Consider the following 13233-nt stretch of genomic DNA (forward strand, 5'->3'; position numbering starts at 1 on the left):
TGCTTTTATACTGAGAGAGAGAGAGGGGGAGTCCAGGATTCCCCTGAGAAGGTGTTGGGTTAGGGTTGTGCTTTTAAACCGGGAGGGGGAGTCCAGGATTCCCCTGAGAAGGTGTTGGGTTAGGATTGTGCTTTTAAACCGGGAGGTGGAGTCCATTTTAGATCTGTGTGTTTCTTCATATTCTTTCATGTTCTCTTTCTTTTTAGTGTTGAAGTGTTTGATGAATGTTTCCATATGACTGTTTTAAAGCAGCAGGCCTCGACAGTACATGTCTCTGCTCTGAGGAACCCCAGGAGGGTTGGTAAGTCTGTTTTAAAGCAGCAGGCCTCGACAGTACATGTCTCTGCTCTGAGGAACCCCAGGAGGGTTGGTAAGTCTGTTTTAAAGCAGCAGGCCTCGACAGTACATGTCTCTGCTCTGAGGAACCCCAGGAGGGTTGGTAAGTCTGTTTTAAAGCAGCAGGCCTCGACAGTACATGTCTCTGCTCTGAGGAACCCCAGGAGGGTTGGTAAGTCTGTTTTAAAGCAGCAGGCCTCGACAGTACATGTCTCTGCTCTGAGGAACCCCAGGAGGGTTGGTAAGTCTGTTTTAAAGCAGCAGGCCTCGACAGTACATGTCTCTGCTCTGAGGAACCCCAGGAGGGTTGGTAAGTCTGTTTCAAAGCAGCAGGCCTCGACAGTACATGTCTCTGCTCTGAGGAACCCCAGGAGGGTTGGTAAGTCTGTTTTAAAGCAGCAGGCCTCGACAGTACATGTCTCTGCTCTGAGGAACCCCAGGAGGGTTGGTAAGTCTGTTTTAAAGCAGCAGGCCTCGACAGTACATGTCTCTGCTCTGAGGAACCCCAGGAGGATTGGTAAGTCTGTTTTAAAGCAGCAGGCCTCGACAGTACATGTCTCTGCTCTGAGGAACCCCAGGAGGGTTGGTAAGTCTGTTTTAAAGCAGCAGGCCTCGACAGTACATGTCTCTGCTCTGAGGAACCCCAGGAGGGTTGGTAAGTCTGTTTTAAAGCAGCAGGCCTCGACAGTACATGTCTCTGCTCTGAGGAACCCCAGGAGGGTTGGTAAGTCTGTTTTAAAGCAGCAGGCCTCGACAGTACATGTCTCTGCTCTGAGGAACCCCAGGAGGGTTGGTAAGTCTGTCTTAAAGCAGCAGGCCTCGACAGTACATGTCTCTGCTCTGAGGAACCCCAGGAGGGTTGGTAAGTCTGTTTTAAAGCAGCAGGCCTCGACAGTACATGTCTCTGCTCTGAGGAACCCCAGGAGGGTTGGTAAGTCTGTTTTAAAGCAGCAGGCCTCGACAGTACATGTCTCTGCTCTGAGGAACCCCAGGAGGGTTGGTAAGTCTGTTTTAAAGCAGCAGGCCTCGACAGTACATGTCTCTGCTCTGAGGAACCCCAGGAGGGTTGGTAAGTCTGTTTTAAAGCAGCAGGCCTCGACAGTACATGTCTCTGCTCTGAGGAACCCCAGGAGGGTTGGTAAGTCTGTTTTAAAGCAGCAGGCCTCGACAGTACATGTCTCTGCTCTGAGGAACCCCAGGAGGGTTGGTAAGTCTGTTTTAAAGCAGCAGGCCTCGACAGTACATGTCTCTGCTCTGAGGAACCCCAGGAGGATTGGTAAGTCTGTTTTAAAGCAGCAGGCCTCGACAGTACATGTCTCTGCTCTGAGGAACCCCAGGAGGATTGGTAAGTCTGTTTTAACAGGCCTCGACAGTACATGTCTCTGCTCTGAGGAACCCCAGGAGGGTTGGTAAGTCTGTTTCAAAGCAGCAGGCCTCGACAGTACATGTCTCTGCTCTGAGGAACCCCAGGAGGGTTGGTAAGTCTGTTTTAAAGCAGCAGGCCTCGACAGTACATGTCTCTGCTCTGAGGAACCCCAGGAGGGTTGGTAAGTCTGTTTTAAAGCAGCAGGCCTCGACAGTACATGTCTCTGCTCTGAGGAACCCCAGGAGGGTTGGTAAGTCTGTTTCAAAGCAGCAGGCCTCGACAGTACATGTCTCTGCTCTGAGGAACCCCAGGAGGGTTGGTAAGTCTGTTTTAAAGCAGCAGGCCTCGACAGTACATGTCTCTGCTCTGAGGAACCCCAGGAGGGTTGGTAAGTCTGTTTTAAAGCAGCAGGCCTCGACAGTACATGTCTCTGCTCTGAGGAACCCCAGGAGGGTTGGTAAGTCTGTCTTAAAGCAGCAGGCCTCGACAGTACATGTCTCTGCTCTGAGGAACCCCAGGAGGTTTGGGAAGTCTGTTTTAAAGCAGCAGGCCTCGACAGTACATGTCTCTGCTCTGAGGAACCCCAGGAGGGTTGGCAAGTCTGTTTTAAAGCAGCAGGCCTCGACAGTACATGTCTCTGCTCTGAGGAACCCCAGGAGGGTTGGTAAGTCTGTTTTAAAGCAGCAGGCCTCGACAGTACATGTCTCTGCTCTGAGGAACCCCAGGAGGGTTGGTAAGTCTGTTTTAAAGCAGCAGGCCTCGACAGTACATGTCTCTGCTCTGAGGAACCCCAGGAGGGTTGGTAAGTCTGTTTTAAAGCAGCAGGCCTCGACAGTACATGTCTCTGCTCTGAGGAACCCCAGGAGGGTTGGTAAGTCTGTTTTAAAGCAGCAGGCCTCGACAGTACATGTCTCTGCTCTGAGGAACCCCAGGAGGGTTGGTAAGTCTGTTTTAAAGCAGCAGGCCTCGACAGTACATGTCTCTGCTCTGAGGAACCCCAGGAGGGTTGGTAAGTCTGTTTTAAAGCAGCAGGCCTCGACAGTACATGTCTCTGCTCTGAGGAACCCCAGGAGGGTTGGTAAGTCTGTTTTAAAGCAGCAGGCCTCGACAGTACATGTCTCTGCTCTGAGGAACCCCAGGAGGGTTGGTAAGTCTGTTTTAAAGCAGCAGGCCTCGACAGTACCTGTCTCTGCTCTGAGGAACCCCAGGAGGATTGGTAAGTCTGTTTTAAAGCAGCAGGCCTCGACAGTACATGTCTCTGCTCTGAGGAACCCCAGGAGGGTTGGTAAGTCTGTTTCAAAGCAGCAGGCCTCGACAGTACATGTCTCTGCTCTGAGGAACCCCAGGAGGGTTGGTAAGTCTGTTTTAAAGCAGCAGGCCTCGACAGTACATGTCTCTGCTCTGAGGAACCCCAGGAGGGTTGGTAAGTCTGTTTTAAAGCAGCAGGCCTCGACAGTACATGTCTCTGCTCTGAGGAACCCCAGGAGGGTTGGTAAGTCTGTTTCAAAGCAGCAGGCCTCGACAGTACATGTCTCTGCTCTGAGGAACCCCAGGAGGGTTGGTAAGTCTGTTTTAAAGCAGCAGGCCTCGACAGTACATGTCTCTGCTCTGAGGAACCCCAGGAGGGTTGGTAAGTCTGTTTTAAAGCAGCAGGCCTCGACAGTACATGTCTCTGCTCTGAGGAACCCCAGGAGGGTTGGTAAGTCTGTCTTAAAGCAGCAGGCCTCGACAGTACATGTCTCTGCTCTGAGGAACCCCAGGAGGTTTGGGAAGTCTGTTTTAAAGCAGCAGGCCTCGACAGTACATGTCTCTGCTCTGAGGAACCCCAGGAGGGTTGGCAAGTCTGTTTTAAAGCAGCAGGCCTCGACAGTACATGTCTCTGCTCTGAGGAACCCCAGGAGGGTTGGTAAGTCTGTTTTAAAGCAGCAGGCCTCGACAGTACATGTCTCTGCTCTGAGGAACCCCAGGAGGGTTGGTAAGTCTGTTTTAAAGCAGCAGGCCTCGACAGTACATGTCTCTGCTCTGAGGAACCCCAGGAGGGTTGGTAAGTCTGTTACCGTATCCTGGAAGGGGTTATGAACATAGTGAAATACAAACCCCCCCAGCATACAACAGAGGCTGTGTGTGTGTGTGTGTGTGTGTGTGTGTGTGTGTGTGTGTGTGTGTGTGTGTGTGTGTGTGTGTGTGTGTGTGTGTGTGTGTGTGTGTGTGTGTGTGTGTGTGTGTGTGTGTGTGTGTGTGTGTGTGTGTGTGTGTGTGTGTGTGTGTGTGTGTGTGTGTGTGTGTGTGTGTGTGTGTGTGTGTAAAGTTCTGGAGGAGTGGCAGCTCGTCAGGTTTTACATACAGTAAAACTAATTCAACTAATTGTCTGGAAACAGACTGTAATATCAGGCTCCTATTCATGGACTGGATGTCTGGAAACAGACTGTAATATCAGGCTCCTATTCATGGACTGGAATAAAGGCCTGGTCAGTTATTATAGGGAGGCATCCGGGCCAGATGGTCAGGCTATCACCTCTCCAGTGTTGAAATAATCATCCTCTATCCAGTGTTGTATTAATCATCCTCTCTCCAGTGTTGAAATAATCATCCTCTCTCCAGTGTTGTGTTAATCATCCTCTCTCCAGTGTTGAAATAAATCATCCTCTCTCCAGTGTTGAATTAATCATCCTCTCTCCAGTGTTGAATTAATCATCCTCTCTCCAGTGTTGTGTTAATCATCCTCTCTCCAGTGTTGTGTTAATCATCCTCTCTCCAGTGTTGTTAATCATCCTCTCTCCAGTGTCCTCTACTACTACTACTACTACTACCGATACTACTACTACTACTACTGATGCTACTACTACTACTACTACTAATACTACTACTACTGATGCTACTGCTACTACTACTACTACTACTGATGCTTCTACTACTACTACTGATACTACTACTACTACTACTGATGCTACTACTACTACTACTAATACTACTACTACTGATGCTACTACTACTACTACTACTAATACTACTACTACTGATGCTACTGCTACTACTACTACTACTACTACTGCTACTACTACTGATGCTACTACTACTACTGATGCTACTACTAATACTACTACTACTGATGCTACTACTACTACTACTGATGCTACTACTACTACTGATGCTACTACTAATACTACTACTACTGATGCTACTACTACTACTACTACTGATACTACTACTACTACTACTGATGCTACTACTACTACTACTGATACTACTACTACTACTACTACTGATACTACTACTACTACTATTACTACTACTGATACTAATACTACTACTGATGCTGCTACTATTACTACTGCTGCTACTATTACTATTACTACTACTACTGATGCTACTACTATTACTGTTACTACTACTACTGATACTACTACTACTACTGATGCTACTACTACTACTACTACTACTACTGATGCTACTACTACTACTACTAATACTACTACTACTGATGCTACTGCTGCTACTACTACTACTGATGCTACTACTACTACTACTACTACTGATACTAATACTACTACTACTACTACTACTGATACTAATACTACTACTACTACTACTACTGATACTAATACTACTACTACTACTACTACTGCTGCTGCTGCTACTACTACTACTACTACTGATACTACTACTACTACTACTACTGATACTACTACTACTACTATTACTACTACTGATACTAATACTACTACTGATGCTGCTACTATTACTACTGCTGCTACTATTACTATTACTACTACTACTGATGCTACTACTATTACTATTACTACTACTACTGATGCTACTACTATTACTGTTACTACTACTACTGATGCTACTACTACTACTACTACTACTACTACTGATGCTACTACTACTACTACTACTACTACTGATACTAATACTACTACTGATACTACTACTACTACTATTACTACTACTGATACTAATACTACTACTGATGCTGCTACTATTACTACTGCTACTACTATTACTGTTACTACTACTACTGATGCTACTACTATTACTGTTACTACTACTACTGATACTACTACTACTACTGATGCTACTACTACTACTACTACTACTGATGCTACTACTACTACTGATACTAATACTACTACTGATGCTGCTACTATTACTACTGCTGCTACTATTACTATTACTACTACTACTGATGCTACTACTATTACTGTTACTACTACTACTGATGCTACTACTACTACTACTACTACTACTACTGATGCTACTGCTGCTACTACTACTACTACTACTGATGCTGCTACTACTACTACTACTACTACTGATGCTACTACTACTACTACTACTCGGTCTTTCTTTGACTCTAGGTTCTGCTGGCCAGGTTTGTCTGTCTGTCTGTCTTTCTCTGACTCTAGGTTCTGCTGGCCAGGTTTGTCTGTCTGTCTGTCTTTCTCTGACTCTAGGTTCTGCTGGCCAGGTTTGTCTGTCTGTCTTTCTCTGACTCTAGGTTCTGCTGGCCAGGTTTGTCTGTCTGTCTTTCTCTGACTCTAGGTTCTGCCTGCCAGGTTTGTCTTCTCTGACTCTAGGTTCTGCCTGCCAGGTTTGTCTTTCTTTGACTCTAGGTTCTGCCGGCCAGGTTTGTCTGTCGTCTGTCTGTCTTTGAAGTGTTTTACTAAAACCTCCTGAGGCCATCTGAGGACACTTCAGTTAAACTCCTTCATTCATCCATCCCCCTGTCTTCAATCCTCTCTTCTTCCCTCCTCTAACCCTCTCCTCTCTCCTCCTCCCTCCAGCTATACTCTGAGAGTGGTGGGTAATGGAATCAAGGCCCAGACTGCTAATCCAGAGGTTAAAGTGAAGGAAGGGGACCCAGTCATCCATCAGATCATTGATAAACTCAAGCACATCAATCAGGTGAGTTATCCCACCTCCACTCAGACCCAGTCTGACCCAGTCAGACCCGAACCCTGCTCAGATCCCAGCAGCAGACTCTCCCAGCTCAGAGGAACGATACAGCCTCCAGACACAGAGATTTGTGTAGATTTGTGTAGAATGGCTAGATTGTTTCCACAATTTCCACAATGTCCCACAATAATGTATTTATCTGGGTCAAAGATGCCCCACTATAATGTATTTATCTGGGTCAAAGATGCCCCACTATAATGTATTAATCTGGGTCAAAGATGCCCCACTATAATGTATTAATCTGGGTCAAAGATGCCCCACTATAATGTATTAATCTGGGTCAAAGATGCCCCACTATAATGTATTTATCTGGGTCAAAGATGCCCCACTATAATGTATTTATCTGGGTCAAAGATGCCCCACTATAATGTATTAATCTGGGTCAAAGATGCCCCACTATAATGTATTTATCTGGGTCAAAGATGCCCCACTATAATGTATTAATCTGGGTGAAAGATGCCCCACTATTCGACCCCAAACACAGACCCTAACCCCTAACCCTAACCCCTAACCCCTAACCCTCTAACCCTCTAACCCCCTAACCCCCAACCCCTAACCCCTAACCCCTAACCCTGAACAAATGTAAAAACAAATACAAATGTTCAGAAATATTTTCTTCAAACTTTTTTGCACAAGAATATAATTTATATAATACGTTAGGATCCTCAGCAAACGTTCAGGTTTCGACTTTTAGGAAGATGAAGCTGTGTGGAATAGTTGGGGGGAAAGGATGAAGCTGTGTGGAATAGTTGGGGAGAAAGGATGAAGCTGTGTGGAATAGTTGGGGAAAAGGATGAAGCTGTGTGGAATAGTTGGGGGAAAAGGATGAAGCTGTGTGGAATAGTTGGGGGAAAAGGATGAAGCTGTGTGGAATAGTTGGGGTAAAGGATGAAGCTGTGTGGAATAGTTGGGGGGAAAGGATGAAGCTGTGTGGAATAGTTGGGGGAAAAGGATGAAGCTGTGTGGAATAGTTGGGGTAAAGGATGAAGCTGTGTGGAATAGTTGGGGGAAAGGATGAAGCTGTGTGGAATAGTTGGGGGGAAAGGATGAAGCTGTGTGGAATAGTTGGGGGAAAAGGATGAAGCTGTGTGGAATAGTTGGGGTAAAGGATGAAGCTGTGTGGAATAGTTGGGGGAAAGGATGAAGCTGTGTGGAATAGTTGGGGGGAAAGGATGAAGCTGTGTGGAATAGTTGGGGGAAAAGGATGAAGCTGTGTGGAATAGTTGGGGGTAAAGGATGAAGCTGTGTGGAATAGTTGGGGGGGAAAGGATGAAGCTGTGTGGAATAGTTGGGGGAAAGGATGAAGCTGTGTGGAATAGTTGGGGGGAAAGGATGAAGCTGTGTGGAATAGTTGGGGGGAAAGGATGAAGCTGTGTGGAATAGTTGGGGGAAAAGGATGAAGCTGTGTGGAATAGTTGGGGGGGAAAGGATGAAGCTGTGTGGAATAGTTGGGGGGAAAGGATGAAGCTGTGTGGAATAGTTGGGGGAAAAGGATGAAGCTGTGTGGAATAGTTGGGGGAAAAGGATGAAGCTGTGTGGAATAGTTGGGGGGAAAGGATGAAGCTGTGTGGAATAGTTGGGGGAAAAGGATGAAGCTGTGTGGAATAGTTGGGGGTAAAGGATGAAGCTGTGTGGAATAGTTGGGGGGGAAAGGATGAAGCTGTGTGGAATAGTTGGGGGAAAAGGATGAAGCTGTGTGGAATAGTTGGGGTGAAGGATGAAGCTGTGTGGAATAGTTGGGGGGAAAGGATGAAGCTGTGTGGAATAGTTGGGGGAAAAGGATGAAGCTGTGTGGAATAGTTGGGGGAAAAGGATGAAGCTGTGTGGAATAGTTGGGGGAAAAGGATGAAGCTGTGTGGAATAGTTGGGGGAAAGGATGAAGCTGTGTGGAATAGTTGGGGGGAAAAGGATGAAGCTGTGTGGAATAGTTGGGGGGAAGGATGAAGCTGTGTGGAATAGTTGGGGGAAAAGGGTGAAGCTGTGTGGAATAGTTGGGGGAAAAGGATGAAGCTGTGTGGAATAGTTGGGGGAAAAGGATGAAGCTGTGTGGAATAGTTGGGGGAAAAGGATGAAGCTGTGTGGAATAGTTGGGGGAAAAGGATGAAGCTGTGTGGAATAGTTGGGGGGAAAGGATGAAGCTGTGTGGAATAGTTGGGGGGAAAGGATGAAGCTGTGTGGAATAGTTGGGGGGGAAAGGATGAAGCTGTGTGGAATAGTTGGGGGAAAAGGATGAAGCTGTGTGGAATAGTTGGGGGAAAAGGATGAAGCTGTGTGGAATAGTTGGGGGGAAGGATGAAGCTGTGTGGAATAGTTGGGGGGAAAGGATGAAGCTGTGTGGAATAGTTGGGGGGAAAGGATGAAGCTGTGTGGAATAGTTGGGGGGGAAAGGATGAAGCTGTGTGGAATAGTTGGGGGAAAAGGATGAAGCTGTGTGGAATAGTTGGGGGAAAGGATGAAGCTGTGGAATAGTTGGGGGGAAAGGATGAAGCTGTGTGGAATAGTTGGTGGGGAAAGGATGAAGTTGTGTGGAATAGTTGGGGGAAAAGGATGAAGCTGTGTGGAATAGTTGGGGGAAAAGGATGAAGCTGTGTGGAATAGTTGGGGGGATGAAGCTGTGTGGAATAGTTGGGGGGAAAGGATGAAGCTGTGTGGAATAGTTGGGGGGAAAGGATGAAGCTGTGTGGAATAGTTGGGGGGAAGGATGAAGCTGTGTGGAATAGTTGGGGGGAAAGGATGAAGCTGTGTGGAATAGTTGGGGGGAAGGATGAAGCTGTGTGGAATAGTTGGGGGGAAAGGATGAAGCTGTGTGGAATAGTTGGGGAAAAGGATGAAGCTGTGTGGAATAGTTGGGGGAAAAGGATGAAGCTGTGTGGAATAGTTGGGGGGAAAGGATGAAGCTGTGTGGAATAGTTGGGGGAAAAAGGTTTGTTGCTTTTTGAACATGGGGACGTTTGAAGTAGCAACTAGTAGAACAAACAAACAAACATCGATTTGCTCAATTACGGAGGGATGACAGTTACAGTCAAAAAGGGGATGTTTTCTCTGAGAGCAAAATCTTCAAAAACGGACTCCTTTATTGTTTTTCTTTTGAACAGAAATGAGTTCACGTTCCGTTTCATACTCATTACCAGGTAAAGCTGTTTCACGGGTTCTCAGTACACGGCACCAGAGAACGTTGAGGGACTAGGGAAACCACTGGCTCTCAGTACACGGCACCAAAGAACGTTGAGGGACTAGGGAAACCACTGGCTCTCAGTACACGGCACCAAAGAACGTTGAGGGACTAGGGAAACCACCGGTGCTCAGTACACGGCACCAAAGAACGTTGAGGGACTAGGGAAACCACCGGTTCTCAGTACACGGCACCAGAGAACATTGAGGGACTTGGGAAATCAATGAATACGTACTTAGAAACCTGTGTCTGTGTGTGGTACCGTATGTCTGTGTGTGGTACCGTATGTCTGTGTGTGGTACCGTATGTCTGTGTGTGGTACCGTGTGTCTGTGTGGGGTACCGTATGTCTGTGTGTGGTACCGTTAATTAGTACTCCTATGGCCTTGATCTCTGGAGAGGTCACAACTCTTAATTAGTACTCCTATGGCCTTGATCTCTGGAGAGGTCACAACTCTTAATTAGTACTTCTATGGCCTTGAGATCTCTGGAGAGGTCACAACTCTTAATTAGTACTCCTATGGCCTTGAGATCTCTGGAGAGGTCACAGCCTTAATTAGTACTCTTATGGCCTTGAGACCTCTGGAAAGGTCACAGCCTTAATGTCAGCTGTGTTACGGTTCCCTGCTGAGGGTAAACAGTACTTCATATCAGCTGTGTTACGATGCCATGCTGAGGATGGACAGTACTTCATATCAGCTGTGTTATGATGCCATGTTGAGGATGGACAGTACTTCATATCAGCTGTGTTACGATGCCATGTTGAGGATGGACAGTACTTCATATCAGCTGTGTTACGATGCCATGTTGAGGATGGACAGTACTTCATGTCAGCTGTGTTATGATGCCATGTTGAGGATGGACAGTACTTCATGTCAGCTGTGTTACGATGCCATGTGGAGGATGGACAGTACTTCATGTCAGCTGTGTTACGATGCCATGTTGAGGATGGACAGTACTTCATATCAGCTGTGTTACCATGCCACTATGTAGGGAATAGGGTACAACGAGCCATATGGGCCCTGCTTAAAAGAAATCCACAATGTAGGGAATAGGGTCCCATTTCAGACAACCCCTTGAACACCTTGAGAGCCCCCCATCAGAGCTGCCGCCTGACTCCACAGCGTGCCTCCTGACTCCACAGCGTGCCTCCTGACTCCACAGCGTGCCTCCTGACTCCACAGCGTGCCTCCTGACTCCACAGCGTGCCTCCTGACTCCACAGCGTGCCTCCACAGCGTGCCTCCTGACTCCACAGCGTGCCTCCTGACTCCGCAGCGTGCCGCCTGACTCCGCAGCGTGCCGCCTGACTCCGCAGCGTGCCGCCTGACTCCGCAGCGTGCCTCCTGACTCCGCAGCGTGCCGCCTGACTCCGCAGCGTGCCGCCTGACTCCGCAGCGTGCCGCCTGACTCCGCAGCGTGCCGCCTGACTCCGCAGCGTGCCGCCTGACTCCGCAGCGTGCCGCCTGACTCCGCAGCGTGCCGCCTGACTCCGCAGCGTGCCGCCTGACTCCGCAGCGTGCCTTTTGCAGAGGAGAGGGAGGGTGATCTGGACTCGTCCTCTCCTGAAAGAACCACTGTGATTTAGAGGGCTGAGAGAGAGAGCCCTTTGTTCTCCTGGAAACACCCCTCTCTATCACAAGGCTGCATCCCAAACAGCACCCTCAATCCCCCGATAAAGGCCTACTTTTGGCCAGATCCCTGTGGGTTTCCCTATGGGTGCTGGTCTAAAGTAGTGCACTACACAGGGAATAGGGTGCCATTTGGGACACAGGCACTCTATCTGCTGTGATAACATGGATTACAGCAGTACAAAGAGGGACTGGTATCAGAATCCCCACACGGGAGTCCAAGGCCTCCGTTGGAACTGCCTATCAGGAGATGACAGAGACGGTTATGGGTAAATGAGGGGCTGAAGGATTTTGTTCAAAGGGGAAAGAGAATAGCACGAATGACAGAGACAATTTGTTAAAAGGAAACTAGGATTCTGTCAAATGTGCTTCATCGTTATCGTGCTGATAGGAGAGAGACGGGGGGAGAGAGACGGGGGGAGAGAGACGGGGAGAGAGAGAGAGAGACGGGGAGAGAGAGAGAGAGACGGGGAGAGAGAGAGAGACGGGGAGAGAGAGAGAGACGGGGAGAGAGAGAGAGACGGGGAGAGAGAGAGAGACGGGGAGAGAGAGAGAGACGGGGAGAGAGAGAGAGACGGGGAGAGAGAGAGAGACGGGGAGAGAGAGAGACGGGGAGAGAGAGAGATGGGGAGAGAGAGAGACGGGGAGAGAGAGACGGGGAGAGAGAGAGAGACGGGGAGAGAGAGAGACGGGGAGAGAGAGAGACGGGGAGAGAGAGAGACGGGGAAAGAGAGAGACGGGGAGAGAGAGAGACGGGGAGAGAGAGGGAGACGGGGGGAGAGGGAGACGGGGGGACGGGGGGAGAGGGAGACGGGGGGAGAGGGAGACGGAGGGAGAAGGGGAGAGAGAGAGACGGGGAGAGAGACGGGGAGAGAGACGGGGAGAGAGAGACGGGGAGAGAGAGAGACGGGGAGAGAGAGAGACGGGGAGAGAGAGACGGGGAGAGAGAGAGAGACGGGGAGAGAGAGAGACGGGGAGAGAGAGAGACGGGGAGAGAGAGAGACGGGGGAGAGAGAGAGACGGGGGGAGAGAGAGAGACGGGGAGAGATAGAGGGGGAGAGAGAGACGGGGAGAGAGAGAGAGACGGAGAGAGAGAGACGGGGAGAGAGAGAGACGGGGAGAGAGAGAGACGGGGAGAGAGAGACGGGGGGAGAGAGAGACGGGGGGAGAGAGAGAGACGGGGGGAGAGAGAGAGACGGGGGGAGAGAGAGAGAGAGACGGGGAGAGAGAGAGAGACGGGGAGAGAGAGAGAGACGGGGAGAGAGAGAGAGACGGGGAGAGAGAGAGAGACGGGGAGAGAGAGAGAGACGGGGAGAGAGAGAGACGGGGAGAGAGAGAGAGACGGGGAGAGAGAGAGACGGGGAGAGAGAGAGACGGGGAGAGAGAGAGACGGGGAAAGAGAGAGACGGGGAGAGAGAGAGACGGGGAGAGAGAGAGAGACGGGGGGAGAGGGAGACGGGGGGAGAGGGAGACGGGGGGACGGGGGGAGAGGGAGACGGGGGGAGAGGGAGACGGAGGGAGAAGGGGAGAGAGAGAGACGGGGAGAGAGACGGGGAGAGAGACGGGGAGAGAGAGACGGGGAGAGAGAGAGACGGGGAGAGAGAGAGACGGGGAGAGAGAGAGACGGGGAGAGAGAGAGAGACGGGGAGAGAGAGAGACGGGGAGAGAGAGAGACGGGGAGAGAGAGAGACGGGGAGAGAGGGAGACGGGGAGAGAGAGAGACGGGGAGAGAGAGAGAGACGGGGAGAGAGAGAGAGACGGGGAGAGAGAG

The 13233-nt window shown here is 49.4% G+C and overlaps 1 protein-coding gene across 1 annotated transcript in view; it reads left to right on the top strand.

Annotated features, from left to right (window-relative positions):
* The window catches only part of LOC139413996 (glypican-5-like), a 225027-nt gene that overhangs the window by 35505 nt on the left and 176289 nt on the right, over nucleotides 1-13233 (top strand). The window contains exon 3 of the mRNA XM_071161881.1: nucleotides 6490-6610. Coding sequence (XP_071017982.1) covers nucleotides 6490-6610 — 121 coding nt within the window. The remainder of the gene's footprint in view (nucleotides 1-6489; nucleotides 6611-13233) is intronic.

Source organism: Oncorhynchus clarkii, chromosome 7, assembly GCF_045791955.1.
Source record: "Oncorhynchus clarkii lewisi isolate Uvic-CL-2024 chromosome 7, UVic_Ocla_1.0, whole genome shotgun sequence".
NCBI classification, from domain to species: domain Eukaryota; kingdom Metazoa; phylum Chordata; class Actinopteri; order Salmoniformes; family Salmonidae; genus Oncorhynchus; species Oncorhynchus clarkii.